This window comes from Octopus bimaculoides, unplaced genomic scaffold (genome assembly GCF_046866305.1).
Source record: "Octopus bimaculoides isolate indiv1 unplaced genomic scaffold, ASM4686630v1 contig81, whole genome shotgun sequence".
Lineage (NCBI taxonomy): Eukaryota > Metazoa > Mollusca > Cephalopoda > Octopoda > Octopodidae > Octopus > Octopus bimaculoides.
Genome location: NW_028315331.1, coordinates 53,239 through 76,970, shown reverse-complemented (window position 1 = coordinate 76,970; position 23,732 = coordinate 53,239). Strand labels below are relative to the sequence as shown.

Below are 23,732 nucleotides of genomic sequence, written 5' to 3'. Positions count from 1 at the left end.
ATATATATATATATATATATATATATATATGCTTTCGGTGCAAATGGTTTTGTTATACGACGCCGTATTTTACAATCTTGTAAATAATAATAATAATAATGGTATTTTTATATAACATTAAAGTTTATGTCGTTCACCATGCAATGATTAAGGAAAATAGTCTAATAATGAGGCATATAAGCACTCAACAGAAAAAGAAGGCTTTCCTATCCATGTGTGAAGGTAACACACACAGTCATGTTAACAAAGGGATGTGGGTTTGCATCCCACGCAGATGGGAAAGCCTTTTTTCTGTCGAGGGTTTATATGCTCCATTATTAGACTATTTTCGTTAGTCATTGCACGGTGAATGGCATAAGCTTTAAGCTTATATAAAAATACCATTATTATTATTTACAGGATTGTAAAATACGGCACCGTATAATAAAGCCATTCGCACCGAAAGCATATGTATATATATATATATATATATATATATATATATATATATATATATATATATATATATATATGCTTACTATAGCCTCAGGCTGACCAAAATCTTGAGTGGATTTCTTACTCGGAAACTGAAAAAAGACTGTCGTATATATGTGTATATTTGTATATGTGTGTGCCTGTGTCTTGTGTTTGTACCCCCACCATTGCTTGACAACTGATGTTGCTGTGGTTACATTCCCGTAACTTAGCGGTTTGGTAAAAGACACTGACACAATGAGTACTAGGCTTACAAAAAATAAATCCTGTGGTTGATTTCTTCGACCAACAGCGGTGCTCCACCATGGCCGCAGTCACATGACTGAAACAAGTACAGCAATAAAAATCTATGCCATTTTAATCCCAAGCAAGGCCGGGTATCTCTGCTAGTATAATGTATGTGTGTGTGTGTGTGTGCATATCTTTTGCTGACATATATCTATGTAAGATGTAAACCACAATGAAAAAAAATTGATAAGCTGTTGTTTTCAAAAGACAAAAAAATGGCTTATATTTTTTCTGCCCAAGTTGCATAGACACCCCATTGTTATTGCCACTATTGAAAATATTGTAAATAATTGTTTATCTTATTAGAAACCTGTAAATTGATGATGCTCTTGTCCACAAACTTTGATATGAATTTAATAAAAAACATAATATATTTGATGTAGTTTTGACATTTGCTGTTTTTAATGGTTTGATGTGGAATAAAGGATATCACTCATCTTTGACACCAGTTAAATTGACATGAATAAATGATCATGAATAATTACAACTCAGGAGCTACAGGGCAAACATGAGCAGAGAAGAAATTTCAGAGGAATGACTTTCAAGGAGAAAGGATGGGATGAAATAGTTAGTATGAGACGTGGAGTGAGGAAGTATATACAGCTTGAGTGATTGATGACAAAAGGATAGATGAGTGAGTTGTATGAACAGAGTGGAAATGCAGGCTAGAAGCTACTTCTAAGGAGTAACTGACATTATTATAACTGATGCAAAAGGTGTTGTTTAAAGAAACTCTGACATTATACGTCAGCATACATAACAAATGAAGGCCCCTCTTATGTTACTGCATTGAATAAAAACTATGTTGTAACATGATATTCCAGAACATAAAATAGTCAATAGTTGAATAGGTTTTATATTTCACACTGCCACATTATGGCAAGATTTTTAGTGGTGCAATGCTTCCATAACATGGAAGATGCCTATACTAAAACAGAGGTTTATGAAGAAGACTTTTACATCATTGGTTAAGCTACTAGAAATTAGTCAAATCTTCTACTGTCTTAAATATGGTAAGACATATTGGTGACTGTATCCCTAAATACATGCTATGTATGTCTGAAAGAACAAAAAAAAAAGACAGTCTGCATTGTCAAGACCAGCAATTGTCCAAGAGCTAAAGTGAAAACAAAAGCAACTTAAAAACAGCATTTCAAGGCTGGCATAACATAATTTAAGGAAAGATCATCTTCATAATCTGAATATATGAAAACAAAATTCTTTTCTTATTTGTTTGAAAGCGTGTAAGGAAATAAACTGATCAAGGGAGTTGATGTTCAGTTCAAATTGTTACAAATTCAAGGAAAACATGGGGTAATGGTTTGAGGTTACAATAATTTGGGGAAGAAAGGACTGAAAAGAAATGATTGGATGTATTCTAAAATATTTTATATTGCGTTGGTTTACATTTTCCTTCCTATGGAGTCAATAGTTGACCATTACCATGAGGCACATAAAGGTCAGCTGTTAATGTTTGACCTTTCCATGGATAGGAGATTAATGACAAAAGTAGATTGCTCAGGCTGGTGGTGGTTGGGTGGAGTTTTACTTTACATTTAATTATATTTTGTTATTAATTTATTTAGTTTTTGTTCTTGTCTTTTTCTTTTTAAATTTCAGGAAGTCTCGCCACTACCATATAAAGGAAACGCCAGATGGAAAATTTTACTTGCACGAGAAAAATACTTTTGATACAATGGCTGATCTTATTTATTATCATAAACATAACTCTGCAGGTAGTAGAGTTTGCAAATTGTAATTTGAAAAAAGAAATGTAAAGCATGATACTAAATACCTTGCAGTATTGTTTCATCTTTCTAAATTTCATCAGTGTTAGTTTTGTATTTCTTCTATTCAGAGGGTGGTGGAATCAAGAAAATAAAGACAAGTAGTGAGTCAGTGAGGAAGTCTCTATGTAGTAGTGGAGCCTATAAGGAATAGCAGCCACATTACCTCAAATTACTCACACTCTAATAATTTAGTAAAGGATCACATTGTCTTAGCTATACAAAAAGATAAATAGGATGCTCACAGCTCAAATGCTTTTCATTTGAGCATAAGTCTGTTCAGTCAGGTTTCACCTAAGGTAAAACAACAGCAACATAAAGAATGTTATACTAAAGATAATTATATCTGATATACCTGCCTCCTATCAATATACAATATTGATCTCAGAGGTGACTGGAATTAATGTTGATTGACATCACTAACTGGCAATCAAAAAGGGGTTGGGTACTGATAATGCAAAGTACCCAAAACAGATTTTTCTCCTCCTTCACTACTACTAATACTATTATTCTTTCACTGCCTCAATGTGGATTCATGATCAGAGGCATCTAGCCATGACCCTCCCATCTTTTCCTTTTTTAAATAGCAGGGTGTAGTCTGAGGGATTTGGGATTATTATTTCTAGTAGGTTGAGTGGCCATGAAAGTGCTTCCTTATTAGCTCATCTTTTCAGTTAGTGGAAGGAGGAGGGATAGCACCCATTACTTTTATAGGTTGATGTAGTTGATGCTCAATTTAAATTTTGTGGGGAGAAACAGAATAAAAGTGAAATTTCCAGAAGTGTTTAACCCTAAGGGACTCAGTTTGAGTGTCAGACAGAAATGAGATAGGAGGTCTGTTATTTTGGGGCTGAATGAAGAAGTAATAGTGTGTAGCTAGGTAGTTTAGAAGAGCAGAGGTGGTTGTAGTAAAGGTGACAGAGCTCTGGATGTTGAACCTAATATAAAATGACACTGTTTAGAGAAGAAATGATGATAAGCCTCTCCAAAGATGCATCCTTCGACAGTATGATAGAGAACTGGATATTAAAATGATGATGATTATAACAATAAGAGTTAGAATTCTCAGAGATGTTCCATCAAGTGCAGGATTGAAATAGCTTGCATTCTATTACTGGTTTCAATTTTTAGATTTTTCCATTTGGAGTACTCCATGGATTTTAGTCAGAAACATCAAACCCCCACCTCACCTCGATAGTTGCAACAAGTATAAAGGGACATAACTCACAAAATAAATATTGCAGGTTTGGGGAGCACTGATTTATCAAAGATTTTTTTGCTGGTAAATACACATCTTGAAAACATGAGTGTTTTAATTTTATCTTTTCTTTTTATGAAGTTTATTCATATTTTTTTGTAAGTTGTTGTTTGAAAGAAGAAACTTCCTAAATCTAGCAAAAATGTTTCTAGACTGTCATGGTCTCATCTTCAGAATGTTGTTGTGTTGCTGCCTCTTTATTATAAGTTAGGCCAATGTGACATTAGATTTATATGTTGAGAGGTGTTAGTTTTTAGTTTATGACACATCTATATTGTCTGTATGTTTATTTTAACATTGTACATTGGTATAAATGTTGCTTCCATCATTATTCATTTGGTTGTATTAATAGGTCTTGAAACAAGACTACGCTTTCCTCCAAGTCATGAGGCCAAAACAGTTCCAGCTACTGCTGGATTTGGACACGGTAAGTGATATTAGCCACAAAAACTTTAAGAAATGTAATAAAATACATAACTCTCACCTAAGGTTAGAAAGAGAGAAAAGATAATGTGGGTATAAAATCACATTTACAAATACAAAGAGAGTGAGAGACATTATACAACATATGGAAGGATGTATTAAGAAATTTAGAAGTATACACACAAATATATGCGTGTGTGTGTATGTGTGTAATCTTTATCATTGTTTTAATGTCCATTTTTCCATGCTTGTATGAATCAGACAAAGTTCATTGAGGCAGATTTTGTGCAGCCAGATGGCTCTTCTGTCACCAACTCTCACTTGTTTCCAAACAAAATATTAGCCCATAATTGGACATGTTTTCATGAAAGATTGAAAATAAATTACACTACTTGTATGATAGAATGGTCTTTTAGAACTGTCACACAATGTCAAAACAAAGAATCACACACAACAGCCTTCTTTCAGTTCTGTCAACCAAATACACTCACAAGGCTTTGGTCAGGGCCATAGTAGGACAGACTTCCCAGGGTACTACACAGTGGGACTGAACCCAAAACCATGTGGTTGGGAAGCAAACCTGTGCCTAAATGTGTGTGTGTGTGTATATATATATATATACACAAATTTGAATAGAAATATAAAAAAAAAGGACCATGAAACACAATAATTAAAACAAGATATAATTAAAGAAAATGAAACATGAATGATTGGATTAGAGTACTCCATGCCCTTGTTCACTTAACCAGTTCTCAGATTGTATTTGAGTGCAGTCAAATACACCAGTAAGCATTTTTTTTTAGATATTCAATGTTAGGAAACATTAATATGCTAGGATTATTTTCTTTTAATTATGGTTAATGTCTTTGTTTTAATTTTATTAATAATCTGTTTTGCATATTCTTTATGTTCTGAACTTCCGAAGGTGTGGTATTTCAGATTGGTACTGTTAGGGGAGGAGGTGTTTGCTCATCTGTTTCTATTACTGGGCCTAAAGATATTTCACTCACCATCCTCAAAGTTTTGGGTATTTGTTCTCAGGAAACTGGGTTTTTTTTTTCGCTGTTGATCTTCATTATTTTCATTTCTTTTTTCTTAATCATTCTTGTTCTTATGGGTATTCAACACAAAGATGTTTTTTTCACCCTGACAAATATGACAACTAGGCTTTCTGCCCTAAGTCATTGATCTCAGTGTCTTCTACTAGGCACAATTCCAATATGCATCTGTGGCTTTCAGGTGTCATCAGGTCTTATAATTCCATTATGATGCTCCTTCACCATAGATCATCATTGTCATCATTTAACGTTTGTCTTCCATGCTGGCATGGGTTGGACGGTTTGACACCAACTAGCAAACCAGAGGACTGAACCAAGTTCTGCTATCTGCTTTGGCATGGTTTCTATGGCTGGATGCCCTTCCTAACACCAACCACTTTACATGGCACTAATACTAGTGAGGTCATCAAAAGAGAGAGAAGATGGTGAAAATATGTTGAGGTGTACCTTCAAGTTACAAGGAGGTATATATGTGAAGTAATACAGACAATTGATGGGTGAACAAGCAGGTGACTTCATGGGAGTGCAAAAGGAAAGTAAGAGATGGAGGAGAGAGGAAATGCAGTAAGTGAACACAGTTGGAGAGAAAGGGATTAGGAAGATGAGTTGCATGGGAGAGAGATTCATCAGCGACATATTGTGCAGATAAGTTTCTGAGAGTATGAAAGGACTGGGAAACAGGAGAGTGGGGTGTGAAGAAGATGAGTTGTCAGGGAGAAATTTGGAAGTAAATATGTTAATGTGTGTAAATTAAATTTTAAAAGTTTGTGAAACAAACCATCGTTGTCTATCTATGGGCATCAAAGGCAAGCATTCCTTAGGAAATTATAGTTCTTTTAACTAGTATTTCAATGAAGATTTCATTTGCTCATACTGGAATAGATTGTGTTTTGATTGAAGAGGCAAAAATATGTCTTCACTCTACTAGTTAAATATAATAATACCAATAGCAAATTAATAAATATAAATTGTAGATTTTAAGATGTTTTTTTTTTATAATTACCATTTTTCATTATCTCTTCAGATTGCTGGGAAATCAGCCAATCCAATTTAGTCAAAGGCAAATTAGTAGGTTCTGGTTGTTTCGGAGTAAGTAATTTACCTCATTATCTTATTTTCATTAAGCATGTCATAAATGAAAGGTGCAGAAGTGTGAAAGAGTGCCAACCTAAAATGGCTTATAGTATTTATGTTCATCTCTTTGCAATTACTCTTTTCAAATCTCTCTAGAGTTGATAAAACTTAAGTAACAGCTGACATTCTTTATCCATTCCCTTTAAGGGAGTCAATAAAGGAAGGACCAGTTATAAAATGCTGAAGTTTATTTAAGATCTTAGATATACCCCTTACAAAGTTCATAATTTTCTTGATATCAAATGACCAGTAATATACTAGTGTAAATTTAATCAACTCCCTTACAAAAAGTGGTCATGTAATGTGAAATCACCTGTAGTAAATATGATGACACCTCCAGCATTATTAAACCATATCAATGAAACTGGGTCTAATACATCACAAACATATCACAGAATGGTATCAAAATCTTTGCTGTGAAGATAAGTATTAATTATTTCTGCCTGACCATAAGATGAGTGATTGAAGACATCCTTGAATAAATTTGCCCAGATAATTATAAACATTATAATTGTCTGTAAAGAATAAAAAGTTTTGAATGGTACAACAATGCACTATAATACAAAAAAAAAATGGACTATATACCTGTTGTAATTTAGTTATCTATAGTCCAATGGTATTTCGGAATACAATTCCTTCTTCAGATATTCTTAGATGGAGTCTCTGCTATAAACTGTTTTCCAACAGTTTTTTTTTCGGAAGTGTCTCAGTAGTGGTCTCACGAAGCTTCTTCCGGAATTCCTCATGAGAAGTGCATGAGGTTGGCTATGTTTCAATCTCGTGTGTGTTGGTACATCCGTAGCGCTGCTTCTAAGTTATGTGTTATATGTGTAGCTTCTCTTTTTTTTTTTTCCCCCTTCTTTTTTTTTTCTTATAAACAATACATGAGCATGTTATTAAGAATGAACCTATGCACACCCAGATGTAGCTAAATAATATATTGATTACCAACCTCCATCCTGTTGTTAATTTGGGGTCCTAATTTGTGTATGAGTAAAACTTCCTTAATTCTTAAATTACCCAAATTTCTTTCATTGGCCTCAATTGTGACTGTTATGCTTTTGTCAGTGTTCCAGCATCTGTCTAGATGTTTTCTGAAGGAGAAGGCTCTCGTGTTCAGATGTTCTTTGATGTGGACATGTAACGGTCTTGTTGTGCTACCCATATAGAACTTGTTGCATTTGTTATATTATATTTTATACACAACATTTACCTGTTGGCATAAATCTGTGTCACGGATGGGACAATTTGTTAATGTGCATTGATTGTTGTCTCTTATTCCTTTCTTTGTGAGGTGTCCTCTCAGAGAGGGGCCGGAGTGGGCTAGTTGTATGTCTAGCCCTTCTCTTCTTATGGCTCTTCGGATGGCTGTAGTTATCCTTTCGCTAAAATGGGGTATTTTAAGGAAGCATGTGTTGCTGGGTTTTCTATGTGTTCGGCGTTTTGGTCATCTTGGATACTTAAGCCGATTTACAATGGATCTAGGATACCCGTTGGTTTTCAATATATCTAGGAAGCGTGTAGTGTGGGTCACCTTGTCCTCCGTTCTGCTGCACTTGCCTTGGATGTGTGCAAGTTCATTTCTGGCATATCCTATTTTGGCACCGAGTGGAAGTGCTGAATTCTATTGGACAAACATATCTCTACTGGCTGCTTTCCTGTAGAACTCAGTGTGGATCTCCCCTTCTTCCGTTATATTCAGTTTGAAGTCAAGTAATGATAGTGACGTCGGGATGTTCTATAGTGAACTTTATGTTCATGTTCATGTTATTGAACGTCTTGAATATTCTCTCAGCCTCTTCACGAGAGGTTGTGAGTATGAGGATGTCATCTACGTACCTGATGAAGAAGGCACATGAGTGGCAGATGTTGAGTGCTCGGCGTTCCAGATGGTTCATATATGTGATGGCTAGTAGGCCCGAGAGACTGGATCCCATGGGGAGACCTGTTGTCTGTTTGTATATATGGTCCTGGAAAGCGAAGTAGGTGTTGTCCACAATGATGGACAAAAGTTGGTGTATATCAGCTGCAGTAAGTCCGAGGCATTGGATGGGACGCTGTTATGCAGTCAATCAATAGGGTGACCGCTGAGTGTGCTGGTACCGTTGTGTACGTTGTCATTTTAATTGTAGACTAATTCCTGGAATAATCTCAAATACATTTTTTCTTTCTGTGTTACTGCCATTTTATTTGTTGACAATTACTTATGTTGGATTCAAAATTTCAAGCAAGTTCCTCTTAAAAACTAATTCCTCTAAAACTTCAATATTAAACCCCAAAATAGGTGATGAGGTTTCAATAGTAGTAGAGAGGCAGATTAAATACTTTAAACTCTTTAGCTTCATCCTTCTACATCATGAATTCAAATCATGTTAAATCTGCTTTCAACATTGAGAGTAAATGATTTGTTATAAAGGTATAAAGTCAGACATTTTGTGGGAGGTCAGGTATGGCAACATGCACCTTTGTGGCACATTGCTACATCCATAATTGTTCATATTTGCTCAGGTAGTCCTGGGCAACCCTCCAAACAGTGTCCCAGTTTCTCCTTGCCCCTGTGAGACACTATCTTATTCACTGTGACCATGTAGCATTTGGCTGACCAACATAAGCTGTCATCATCCCAGCCAGATCTTCAGAAAAGAGAACATAATACACAGGACCCAACTCATGAAATAAGTACTATGATTAAACTGTTTTTGTGTTAAAGTAACCCCAGAAATTTACTTGTTCTTAGTTTTATTGGAGTTTGAACTACGAATGTTATAGGGCTTAAATACATCAAGGCATTTTGTCTGGTGCTCGACTGGTTCTACCTTTTGGCATAGATAAAATAATGTTTCAGACTGCTAGCTCATGAGTAGTAAGTTCAATCAACTGAACTACCTGCTCATTGAATCATTGTTTAATAGTTAAATATTCTGCAGACATGTATACCTTTAACTTAATTCCCAACCAGAATCAGTGACACAGTGTGACAAAGCTGATAGACACAATTTTCAAACGTACTTCCACAGACTTTCCATCTACCCAATTTCACTCACAAGGATCAGGTCAACCTAAAACTGAAGTAAAGATACTTTAGCAAGTGTCACACAGTGGGTCCAAACCTGGGACTTCATGATTGCAAAACAAACTTCTTAACTATTCTGCTAGTAGTATTAAATTATCTAAAAGCTGGCCAGATCTGTTCACCTATTTCTTCTTTTTCTTATGATGCACAGTGGCTCTGAGGTTAAGATGTTGAACTATCACCACAATTACATTCACTGTGTTCTGTTCCAGAGCAAAGTTGTTAATTCTGTTTGATTTTGGTTGCCGAACTGAACAGAAAGAAAGAAGAGCTGAACAGTAGAGTTGAAATCAAAAAATTAAAAATGATTTCATTGACATATAAAGCATCCATACCATAGAAACATGGCAAAGGTGATGTAAACCAGTTGGGAAATGAATAAATTTGACCAAGAAAAGTTACTTGCCATAGATTAGCATCTTGTTCACAAGTAGAGTGAAGATTATCTCTTATTTAGTTAACACTAACAGAAGCCATAGCTGAGCATTGACTTTTAGATTCTTATGATTCATAAAAAATTCAGTTTTTTTAAAGGAAAGTAACTGACTTTCTCATCATTATCTCTCTCTCCTTCAGTCACTCTTACCCCATTTTACTTTCATAATATGATTGGTGTTTGGACTCTCATCTATCTTGTAGAATGTATATGAGGCATTATGGAAGAGCAACATTGTGGCTGTCAAAGAGATGAAACTTGATACTATGTCAGAAGACAACTTCATTGAAGAGGCTAAAACAATGACGTAAGTTATACACATATTTTCCTCCTTTGTCTGATGGTCAAAAGAAATGTTTTTACCATGTCCAATTTGTAGCAAATTCATTTACATACAACATCCAGTATCCACGATATTCATCATCTCACTACCATGCCCAATGTTGAAATATTTCAGTTGTTTACTGTCTGCTCTCCAAGTAATTCCTTTTTTTTACTGTCTGCTATTTTAGAATGTCCAGTTATCAAGTTATAACCACTACAGCCGTTGACCCAATGACATGCTGTATCTAGTCTATGTCTCTACAGCATCTGGCCTTCTAATATCCAAATTGTATAGGAATCTCAACAACACCCATTGAAACCACATGTCTCGTCTTCTCATCTCTGCTTTAACTTCCATCCAAAACTCTTAGTTAAACACAACCCAATTCTTCTTCTCCTGAGCTGCACCCTTCTGGAAAATTCTCTTTACCCTGTTTTCTGTATAAACCAAACAAACAAAGATTGATTGATCTACAGAAATTCAAATAGCACAAGTACTTTGGCTGTCTTGTGTGATGGAGTCTCTAACCAGTGATATAGACATAGGCATGGATTCCAATCATTAGAAAAGTTAATAAATTACCATTATCTAATGATGAATGGCAAAGTATTTCTTCTATCCATTTTGAGGATTTTGTCGATAATAAGCATGACTGTTTTATTTGATTGACACCAGTTGATACCACTCCCTTACAGTAGATTTGTTTTCTAGCAAGAAAGAAAAATAACTACTCTGCTGCTGTTTTTGTTTAGTCACTTGGTCATCTTTGACTGACAAGACTTATGTGTTCCTCTCATTTTAAGATGGTAGAGTGTAATTTGAAGGATATTTGCTTGCTTTTTCTAACACATCATTCAAAGGCTCCCTTATTAAATCATTAAATATTCTGTGTTTAACTTCATGAGGCCTAATTACTTGGAGGTTTCGCAATTTTTTTATGTGTGCTGTTGTCTGGAATGTAGTTGAAGAGAATGAAACATCAGTAGACCTAGTCTTTTCTGACTTGAGATTGTGAACAATAAATGAATTGAATGTTTTTAATCAATGGAATATTTTTAATCATAGGCCTGGCCAATCAGAGATAACCAGGGAGCTAAACATGTATTTACCAACAGTTTATCTCTTATTCCTCTTAGTTTTGTTTTGTTTTCTTTATCAACTGATGTGAAGCCCTTGTTCTTGTGAAATCTTTAAAAAAAAAAATTTCTTTTAATATTTTGCAGGCAACTTAACCACCCCAACCTGGTGCAGTTGTATGGTGTTGTAACAAAATCTAGACCACTTGCTATTATCTTGGAGTACATGCAGCATGGTAAGTGTTTTACCTGTTCTTCATTATTGTAATGATAGTGGCAGAGGAGGATATCCTTCGCATAGTGTTTCTAAGTCATCATTTCAGTACATTGTTGCAGCATTCCTTCCACATTACCAAAATATTAAAGCCTGCAACACTTACAGTGGGAACAAAACAATACAATAATGAGAAAATTATGTCAGGCTACTCCATTAACTGCTAAGATCAGGCTTGGTGTGATGTGCCAATAGCACAATGGTAACTCAAAAACGAGCCAAATATTTGTGACAATTTCCAGAAAAAGAAAGGTGAAATGCAAAAGACTTTTTCTGTCTAATAAATGCTGGTTTGAAAAGTTTATGAAGTGTCAGAATTTTCACAGCATAAAACTGGCAGTGCTGACACAGTGGCTGCTACCATTTATCCTGGGCAGTTGAAGAGAACAATTGCTGAATAGGGCTACACATCAGAGCATGTACACAATGTTGTTGAAACAGCACTTTCCTGCTAGAACTTTTGTTTTTTAGAAAGAAAAATCAACATCAGGATTTGAAGCTTTCAAAATATGTCTGATGCAACTGGGAGGAAATGCTCTTGACCATATAAAATTAAAGCCTCTACTGATGTATCACTTTGAAAATGGAAGAGCTTTCGAGAGTTACATAAACTTTTATCTACTTTTGATTTATCTTTGAAATAAGAAGGCATGGATGACTAAGAGCTTTTTCCAAGTTTACAAACATTTTCATCTTTTTGTAGAAAGTGCCAGACATAATATTTCAAACAAAAAGCTTTACTCCTTTTAAATTTTCTGATAATGTGAGAGTAGAATATATCCTCAGGAACACATCTTTTTCGTCCCAGCATAATAAATCAAGGTGTGGTTGCTAACTTCAAGGTATATTATCTGAGAAGAATTTTTAAATAACTTATGGAAGAAATTGACATGGAATATATGAGGTATCAAAAAGTTCTCGGACTACTTTTGTAGCATGCCAACAGATGGCAGCACACAGTTGCATGAGGCAGTGTGCCAAGTGACACAGCTGTGTTTACTTTGCAAGTTGTGAAATTTGTGTTTTTTTATCACGTGTATGTGATTTTAGTCATGGACAGGAAGCTGGAACAAAGAGCCAAGGTGAAATTTTGCATTAAACTTTGAAAGTTTGCTACAGAGACATTGAGCATGCTTCGGCAAGCTTGTGCATGAGGATCTTGAGAAGACAATCAATGTTTTGAAGCGTTTGAGGGAGGACATTCAGTGAAAACAACCAGATCTGTGGAGCATGAGATTACAATGCACCCTGTCACTGAGCTCTCCTCACTCATGAGTTTCTTGCCAAAAACAACATGGTATTACTTCTGCACCTACCCTATTCATGGTCTTCCATCTCTTCTCCAAAATAAAAATGCAGCTCAAAGGTCGCCATTTTAACAACATTGTCGAAATCCAGAGCAAATCGCAGAAAGTCCTCGACTCACTTATGGAAAATGACTTCCAGGCTTGATTCCAAAAGTGGCAGGAATGCTGGGACCAGTGTATTGCTGTGCAAGGTGACTATTTCAAATGAGATGATGTTATAAGTTATTTTTTTTATTAAATATAACTACTCTAGGAACTTTTTGATACCACCTTGTTAACCTATAGTTAGGGACTTCTGGAAGAAGTTCAACATAATGGATGCTGTAGACAACATAACTGAGTTAAGAGATGAAGTGAAACCTAAGAATACTGCTTGGAAAAAAAATATATAACCAGACTGTTTCTATGATTTCAGAGGTTTCCTACAAGCATAAAGTCCACATGAAATTCAGAAACATATTGTGGCACTTTTAAAAGATGCAGGGTTTGAGAAAGTCATAGAGAAGCTGTGTATGGCAGCTGATGTTGGAAGCTGACTGTTATTTCTAGCATCAGAAGTCAGCAGTTGTATACTTTTTATCTTTTACTTGTTTCAGTCATTAGACTGTGGCCATGCTGGGGCACCACCTTGAAGAATTTTCAGTTGAATGTATCAATCCCAGTACTTTTTTTTAAGTATGGTACTTATTTTATCGATCTATTGTGCTGAACCACTAACTTACAGGGACATAAACACACCAACACCATTGTCAAGCGGCGGTAGGGGACAGAGATACAACTATGTATACACACACACACACACACATACATATATGATGAGCTATCAGTTTCTGTTTACCAAATCTGTTCACAAAGCTTTGGTTGGCTTGAGACTATAGTAGAAGGCACTATCCCAAGGTGCCATGCAGTGGGTCTGAACCTAGAACAATGTGGTTGGGAAGCAAGCTTCTTACCACACAGCCAGAAGAAAATCTGATGAGGTTTTTATGAACAACTTTATTTTTTGTGAGATAGTTTGGCTATTATAGTAACTGAAATAGTATGGAAAAGTCACTATTGGTCATTGTGTTGCCAGGGATAGTTTGTTATGATGGTATTAGCTGGGTTCTGTTCACCATGTCATGTGCTGGTTGTCTCTAACTGCTGGTAGTCACATGTGATGATTTTATACCAGCTGAGAGGCTCATGACAGAAGTCATCAAAACTTTATATTAGTTGCTGGATCTGTATTCCTCATGAAGTTATGATTAGCCTGATCTAGTTGACCACATGGGCAATATTCTTTCCAGGTGAAGTCACGCATGGTCTGATTTGCTGATCATGTGGGCAACATTCCAGAAAATCACAGCATTCAGGTATTTGCTGAATATTCTTGCTATACACAGAAGTTATGAAACTTTGAACAAAGAATGAAGAAGGATATGTCTCCTTGGTGCAAATTTCCTAACTGTTTACCGGGTGGTTGGTGTTAGGAAGGGCATCCAGCTGTAAAACCATGCTGAAATTGACCTCACCTGTGCTGTTGCCATGTAAAAAGCACTCAGTCCACTCTGCGGGGTGGTTGGTGTTAGGAAGGGCATCCAGCTATAAAAACTATACCAAAACAGACACAGAAGTCTGGTGCAAGCTTCTGCGTGGCCAGCTCATATCAGACCATCTAACCCCTGCCAGCATGAAAGGTGAATGTTAAATGATGATGACGGTGCTGGTGCTGGCAGTGGCAGCAGCAGCAACGATGGATATATATGTGTACTTTTGAAGCACACCTGCTTATTTCAATATTTCTAATAGAAGATATATTACATGCTTTCTACTTTGTTTTCTAATTATAAAAGTACAATTTTATAACTCCTATGAGCAAATGAAACATGTTTAATAGTAAAAAAATAATACCAAAAATGTTCCACTCTCCATGTGCCTATAGTAGAAAGGATTATAATTATTATTATTTAGCATGCTGGACAAAATGCTTTGCTGTATTTCATCTGTCAATATGTTCTGAGTTCAAATTCCTTCCTTTTTGAGTCAGTGAAATAAGTACCAGTCATGCATTGAGGTCGATGTAATTAACCAACATCCTTCCCCAAAATTTCAGGCCTTGTACTTTACAGTAGAAATGGCTATTATCATTATCATTATTATTATTATTATTATTATTATTATTATTATTATTATTATTATTGAGTTAAAGACGCTGGGGTACAAACATATGAAACCCAATATACCCCTCATGACTACCAGTCTGATAAAGATACATCAGGCACATGCATCACGACCATATGTACACAACACACTGATTTCATATCAAGATAAACAGCACATGACCTTGCAGGTGGGGCCCAGGTAGAATTTTCTTCAAGTCAAGTAGCTTGTCCCACTCAAAATGTCCCTGAATGAGGGTTCTTTAAGGATGTTGAACGAAACACCCACGTTTCCAGAGGCAAATTATCCATACCCCAAAGAATTCCTCTCAGCACATGAGGATTTTGCTACTCTCCAACTCTGCCACTCTCTGCGGTTTGTGCTCATACCACATCTTGCCTTTCTCTAGCCCCCACTTTTCACACAGTCTTCAATGTAGCACTTTCGCTACCTGATCATGTTGCCACAACTTGTAGTGGTTCAGGGCAAGTCTAGGGTATTTGTTCATGATATGGGCAACGGTTTCATCCACTCTATTGCAGATGCTATACAGCAGAGACACTTACTCATTCCTAAGGTTGATCCTCCAGTTCGTGGCCAAAGCATGGTCTTGTGCTGCCAGTATAGTGCTCTCAGTCTCTTTTTTTAGTGTTCCTTTCATCAGCCAATCCCACCTATTTTTTTGAGCAGCTTCTGTTGTGGCTACATGAAATTGATTGTGTAGTCCTTTCTTGTGTAATTCTTCTTCATGTCTTTTTTGCACTTCTTTGTTTTTCCTTTTTTCTCTGCTTTCAATACTCCCTTGTTCCTAACTGTCACTAGCAAGGTTTCCTTACTTTGGGCTAGGTATCTCATTAAGCTCTTGAGTTCGATATGCACACAGTTTTCCACACTTATCAGTCCTCTTCCTCTATTTGCTCTCTTCATGTATAAGCAATCAGTATCCGCATGTGGATTATGGGCTCCATGCACTATTAGGTGCTTTCTTGACTTCCTCTTCATCTCAAGGGGGTCGTTCCCAGTGTGAAGATCAGTGGGGACACTGTCCCTCTGGAAGATACCTCTCTTAATTTTTCACCTCTTCCTAATACTTGATTCCCTGTTGTCAATTTTGTTCTCCAGCATTTCATGCTATTCCATATAAGGCTTCTCATATTTTCTGCTACTCCATACATTTCCATTGTTTTTATTATCCAGGAGTATAGTTTCATATTGTATACTTTACCATAGTCAACCCATGTCATGCTCAGGTTTGTGTGTCTTCTCTTGCAGTTCCTGATAATTAGATTACCAATTAAGAGCTGATCCTTCATTCCCCAGCTCCTCTTTTGGCACCTTTTCTGTTTAGTAGGTAGCAGCCCACTGTTTTCCAGGTATCTATACAGTTCACCCACCAACACGCCTGACATTAGTTTCCACATTAGCAGAAGGCATGTTGGATGCAACATCTTCAGGATGCAACATCTTCAGGAACCTTGGCACACAACAATGTCTTTCTCTTTGTTATCCAGCTGGGGACTACGCCTTTCTGCAAGCACTCACCTAGCTGCTGCACTATCCTTTCATAGAGCCCTTTCAGCTTCTTCATCCAATAACCTTGGACCCCATGTGGTCCTGGGCTCTTCCAATTTAGGAATTTTTTAAACTGCTTTTTTATCATTTCTGTAGTTATCTTTGTCTTCTTGACCTTCTATATTTCTTAACCTATCTTGGATTTCATGCAGCCATTCTGCTTCATCATTATGCTCTCCACTGCATCTGGCATCATTATTATGTGTATTTGCCCATCTAGTTCCTGAAACAGTTTCTTCTGATTTGCTTCAAACAATCTTTTTTGCCTGAATTGTTTTGTTCTATCGTCATATCTTTCCAGTTTTGCTTTGATTGCTACTACTCTTTGTTTCAATTCTTCCAATATCACATCATACCCTTTATCTCTCATTCTATGTTCTTTCCACCATTATTCTTATGCTTTCGTTCTGCAATACGCTTCTACTCAATCTATCAACTTATCCTAAATGTCTTTTAACTTTGTTTCTCACAAATTCGTCTATGCCAGAATGGGTCTTTACATTCTGTTTGTTCTCTTCTTTTCTATCCAACTCTATCGGCAGCAACCATAGCTGCAGCCCAAATAATCTTGTTAGTTTCAGTTATATTTCTCATCTGGAATAGCCCATGAACCAAAACTATCTTTTCGGTTTCAACTTTGAGCCTTTTTGATCGGTGTACCTCAGATAGGCAGGGCGCTTGATCCTGGTCTTCTCAGCATCCTCACTATATCTTGTTGGTCCTCATCGTATTCTTGTGCTATAGCTCTTCCTATTACTTCTACTTCATTTTCTGAGAATGCATTTACATCTATACTTTGCTCTATGTCTTCACTGTCGCTATTCATTTCTCTATTCTCATTGGGCATTGTATCTGTTGATGAAGTATTATTTCTTTCTTCTACTTTGCTTTTTATCTCTTCAATTTCTATATCTGTTAACATACCATTTTGCTTTTATTGCTCTTGCCTGATTGGCTAACTGTTGCTCACTTATTTCGAAGAGTTCCATTTCATTCCCTTTTGCTTTCATTCATTGTCGGAATCCCCATTCTATCTCCTCAGTGATAAGAAAGTACCCTATAACAGTTCTTATTTATTATGTAAAAAAATTTTCCTTCAAATTTGTCAGCGTCATTTGCATTTTTTTTTAATTATTGTTAATCCTTTTTTGAAAAATATCTCTCAGAAGCATCTCACTTTGTAACATGAAAATCAATAGAGATTCTTATCATTGAATCATTTTCATTTCTTTTTTTATTCTCAGGTTCTCTCAAACAACACCTGAAAAACAACAAACCTTTAATTTTGTACCAAACTGAAAAACTTATTGGGTTTTGTATGGATGTCTGTAAAGGAATGAAGTATTTGGAGTCTAAAAATTTCGTCCACCGAGATTTAGCAGCCAGAAACTGCCTGGTTGGCAGTAATTATGTGGTCAAAGTGGGAGATTTCGGGTTGACACGGTAATTATTGTTGTTCTCTGTTTAATTGTGCATTTGTTGGTTTGGTTGGCTGTAACTGTTGTAAGGCATGAGATTTCGGGTTGACACTCTTTGTTTCTTGTGAATCTGTTAACTCTTTAAAAAAATCAATAATTCGGACAAGTAGAAGAAAATACACAGCTATCCAATCATATGTAGCTATTGGTTTACTAGTTATCAAATGTCTTGGATGGTAACCAGTAGCAAAATAGTCATTGTTAAGTGAATAACACGTTTTACATTAAGGACTACTTCGTATGTGAATGAAAAAAATGTCAAAAACCGAAAAAGCTTATCTTACAGCCTGCACGATGGAAACAAATTGCTGTTCTTCATTTTGGATTAAAACACGATAAAAAACGAGAAGTCACAAAGTCTCAAAAACTTTTGTTAAACAAAAAAAAAACAGGCAATCAAGGGGGGCGACTCTTCAGTAACAACTAGATGATTATCTCCCTTGTGTTTGACTGTTGAAAAAATTGTGTGTATGTATGTATGTATGTCCCATTCTGTATTATTTATATATATATATATAGTGCATTGTTGTACCATTCTAAACTTTTATTCTTTATATATATATATATATAAAGAATAAAAGTTTAGAATGGTACAACAATGCACTATAGAACAAAAAATGGACTATATATCTGTTGTAATTTGGCTATCTATAGTCCGATGATATTTCGGAATTACAATTCCTTCTTCAGATCTTCTTAGCTGGAGTCTCTGGAGACTCCAGCTAAGAAGCTCAAAAAATACGAAGTACAAGTACATGGAATATGAACTATTTTTCGAACAACGAAAGGTACAAATGGAAAACAAGACAAGCAACATAAAGAACGACCCTTCATCAGTTGTTGGCTGTTTTTCTACTCTCATATTTCAAGCATTTAACAACTAAATATGCTTTCAATAAGCAGTTGCTCCTGCAAAGCATATTAAATAAAATTTGGGATTTTGCGGAGGGTCAAAATTAGTAACACAGACAGGAAGGACTGCTAAGCCTAAATGAGATTGTGGTGGCGAACGCATAAGTCAAGCTTGGACAGGAGACACACAAGAACACATCTTCCTTGTTCCAGCTACAATGGAGAAAAAGAAAGAAACACAAGTTAGGAGAAGACAGAAAGATGACCGGACAAGTTATTACACCTGTAAAAGTATAGGACAAGCTATTACTTCTAGTTAAGTAAAGAGTAAGCAACTTTTTACTTAAAATATTGCAGCATAGAATGCCAGTTTTTCTAATTTATCACTCTTTACAGTTCTCATCTTTTAAATTTATTGCACAAAACTGTTCAGCTGATTTGTAAGTTTGTCTAGTTAGTCACTTTTTTCTGCATTTAAGGTAGTAAGTTAGCCAAATTCTACTTAAATAAATATTAGTGTTATTTGTAAACTATAAGAAAATAAGTTTCAATTTTAGCTGCAATATTTAAGTAAAAGGTTTCTTATTCTTTACTTTACTAGAAGTAATAGCTTGTCCTATTCTTTTACAGGTGTAATAACTTGTCCTGTACTTTTCCAGGTTTATAATCTTAAGAATATGACTTTTCATGCTCGCATTTTTCCATGTAATCCATGATTTTTCCAGGCATTGCTGTTATAAGATAATTAATAATGTGTCAATAATTTAAGATTTTACCTTATAAAATATTGAAAGATAATATTTCAATCTTTCCATGTAAGTGATGATAATATTTTTTTCATGTTTAATTTAAATATATGTTGTGATTGAATTATTTGATGTTACCCATCCACACCAAATTAATAGCAGGAATTTTTTTGCATCACAGCTCACCAAAAGTTACAAACAACAAGACCCCAAAACCATTAGTTACCAGGCTCATCTTAAATAACCTAATTTATGGTGAACCTGGTAACTGAACACCCCACCTCATTTTCTATGAACCAAAATAAGGGATTTGCAGCATATTAGGTCAGGGTACTTGATTCCACACAAAAAATCGATTTTTTTTTCATAGTGAAAACTATAGTGTTGTTATTTAGCGTCAAATAAACCCTGATACTGCAAACGTATCATCAAAGACATACCAGCCTTCAGTAAACCATCTTTTTAGGGATAATCTAGGACATTATATACAATGGGTGTGTGATTTAGGTAGAGGGATACTTTGGCTGCTATTTTTAGCATGTCGAGTGACCAGGTAGAGACTCCTTCATTGGTTTGATTGCATGATGAGATTTTTTTTTACACATATATGTAATATGTATTTATATCATCAGCAGAAGTTAGAGAGTAAGTCAAAAGCTGAGAATTTCGTGTATTGGCACTTATCAAACATGAATTTGTCCATTGTCACTCTGTAACTTCAGATGATAACTTCTAAAATACAAAATTTTGTCAAAAACGTTAAGAGTCAACTCTATTCTATGTTACACATTCTACCAATATCGGAAGTTAGAAAGTGTTTAGTTAAAAATAATTATTTAAATAATCTGTACGTCTAATTGAATAGATCCGAAATGGATGAAAGGCAAGGTCGGCCTCGGCGGAATTAGAACTCAGAACGTAAAGACAGACAAAATACTGCTTCTAAAATACAAAATTTTGTCCAAAACATTAAGAGTAAACCCTGTTCTATGTGACATCTTCTACCAGTGTCGGAAGTTTGAAAGTGTTTAGTTTAAAAAATCAATTAAATAATCAGTACATCAAAGTCAACCTCAGCAAAATTTGAACTCAAAAAATGTAAAGACAGACGAAATACTGTTAAGCATTTCACCCGGCACACTAACATTTCTTATTTTTTTACTGCCCACAAGGGCCTAAACATAAAGGGGACAAACAAGGACAGACAAAGGGATTAAGTCGATTACATCGACTCCAGTACGTAACTGGTACTTATTTAATAGACTCCGAAAGGATGAAAGGCTAAGTCGACTTTGGTGGAATTAGAACATAGAACATTGCGGCAGACAAAATACCACTAAGCGTTTTGCCCGGCATGCTAACGTTTCTGCCAGCTCACCGCCTTAGAAAGTAAACATTCATTTTAGAAATATATTCTTTATTCTTATTGCTAAGCATTACTCCCTTACTTACTGACATGAAATTTAGTAACATTTTACCTCATAACTCTTTTTCTACTAATTTTTGTTCAATGTGACTAGCGATTCTGAATTCCTCATGCATTTTTCTATCATTTAAGCCTAAGAAAGGTATACTTTTAATTTAAAATTTTAAAATTTATGTTAATTGAAGATGAATATCTGCCTTACTGTCCCCCTTGAGGTCGCAGATATTTTGATGTAACTTTTTTTCTACCGAACCAAATCTCAAACTATTTATGCCAAAGTGTAGCCGAGGAGGTGTCCTCTTTAAAATTCTGAACAGTTTGCAATTTAGTTAAGAACTAAATTAGTGGTGAAGCTTGAAAGCTGCTGTGATTGACAAAATGATGGACTTCAGAATATATTCAACCACTACCGTGATTGAATGATATGTATATGTACATACTTACATCTACACACATATATATATGCATATGTGGGCACAGGATGCCATGAAACGTGTACAACAAAAAATATGAAGTACGGGTACTATATATATATATATATATGTGTGTGTGTATATATATATATATATATATACACACACACACACACACACACACACACGCACACACACAATAGGTGAGAGTTAGATATGCTCAGTATAGAAAGCATATCGTAGTACTCAAATGAATTTGAAGTTAAACTCTGAATTCTTCATCCAGGACTAGGTCAAGAGTGGCTATTAGAGAAAGCCAAGATGAGCTAATATGGAGGCAGTGATGTAGATAAGCACAATTAGGCTTGACCAAGATATATATATGTATATATATAGACACACATACATACACTCACACATATATACTTACAAAAAGTTACTTACATGGCCAGTCATAGAGTGACCCATAGTTTCACATCCATAAATTGCTTAGCCTTGTAGTCAGCTCACCAGATTCCAATGTCTGCAAACATATAACCTCTTTTCAAACTGGAGACAGAAAACCGTTATGGTCAGTTAATTTGTAAGCAAACAAATGTATTGTCTGATCCTTAAACAGGACAGGTTATCGCCTTTAGATCGGTTGGGCCAGCAAATTTTTATGGTCCTAATCAATGAACGAGTTTCTCCGCTATTAGGTTGGTTCCAGTCACGTGTGGCACCTTAAAAATGAAGGAATTCCATACAAAATTAAATGGAGGCTCATAGAACAACTAGTGTCCTGTATGATGATGCAAGCTTTGCATAGCAGAACGAACATGGATCCTTAAAGACTCGCTTGATCTGGATACCCTTTTAAATTCCTGAAATGCGATCTATAGCTCTTGTCCACATTTTAAACACTACCTACTGTAGGCGTAGGATTCCCAGTTCATTAATAGAGCTCTAAAAAATAATTGCAATCTGAAACCAACCTAAGGGTGGAGATCCCCCCATTTGTTGATTAGGACCATCAAAATTCACTGACTTATCAATCTAAGAACAATAACATGTCCCATTTAAGGCTCAGACAATAGGTTCCTGGACTAGTTATGTTTAATAAAAAATAATTTATTTACTTAACATCATCTCCTTCAAAATAGTCACTTTGCACAGCAATACACCAGTCCTCTTTTGGAATCTGGCCTGAAAGTTGTTTTCTGTGAGTAACGGACCTTCTGCAATTCATTCTGGATTTCGACAACTGTGTTAAAACAACAACCTTTGAGCTGCATTTTCATCTTGCGGAACAGATGGAAGTCCACAGGTGCTAAATCTGGTGAATAGGGCAGATATGGAAACAATACCATGTTGGTTTGCTGAGAAACTCACGAGTGAGGAAAGCTTGGTGAAGAATCCCATTCTTCACGCACCACAGATGTGGTTGCTTTCACCAAATGTCCTTCTTCAGATGCTTCAAAATGTCACAGCAGAACTCTTGATTGACAGTCTGGCCCTAGGGGCGGGGACGAATTCTTGATGCACAATACCAAATTGCTGGAGTGATACTTGTGGCAGGTCTTCCAGATTGCTCATCATCATCCAGAGATGTTCTACTTTTGAAGCACCCATGCCACTCAAAACATTGCATATGACCCATTGCTTCATCTTTGCAAGCTTGCAGAAGGATGCTCAATGTCTCTGTAGCAGACTTCTCAAGTTTAATGCACAATTTTACATTGGCTCTTTGATCTTGTCCATGACAGAATTGCAGACTACAGCATACACATAATCACTTGCAAAGTAAACACAGCGATGTCACTCAGCACACTGCCTCCTGAAGATTACTGCTTGCTCACACTGCGCACGGAACTGTGTACTGCCATTTGTTGGTGCACTACAGTACTAATCTAGGAATTTTTTGATATCACCTAGTATATTATTTTGTCTACAAATTAACTGGGCTGGTGGAGTCAGATGAGTCATCTATAAGGGCTAAGCGCTTTATGGATGCAAAACCATTGGTCACTCTATGACCGGCCATGTATGTAACTTCCTGTAAATACATTACTGCTCTAATGTTTAGAGTGTTCTTCTTTTTCAGATATATGATCCACTGGCGCTATATATATATGTATGTGTGTGTGTGTGTGTATAGACACACACACGCACACACACACACATAGATACACATGTGTACATATATTCAGA

General features: G+C 35.9%; 1 protein-coding gene across 1 annotated transcript in view; it reads left to right on the top strand.

Annotated features, from left to right (window-relative positions):
• The window catches only part of LOC106877038 (tyrosine-protein kinase Btk), a 117,206-nt gene that overhangs the window by 71,808 nt on the left and 21,666 nt on the right, over positions 1-23,732 (top strand). The window contains exons 8-13 of the mRNA XM_089346624.1: positions 2,383-2,498; positions 4,160-4,234; positions 6,313-6,377; positions 10,135-10,238; positions 11,480-11,568; positions 17,872-18,070. Of these exons, the coding sequence (XP_089202750.1) occupies positions 2,383-2,498; positions 4,160-4,234; positions 6,313-6,377; positions 10,135-10,238; positions 11,480-11,568; positions 17,872-18,070 (648 nt within the window). The remainder of the gene's footprint in view (positions 1-2,382; positions 2,499-4,159; positions 4,235-6,312; positions 6,378-10,134; positions 10,239-11,479; positions 11,569-17,871; positions 18,071-23,732) is intronic.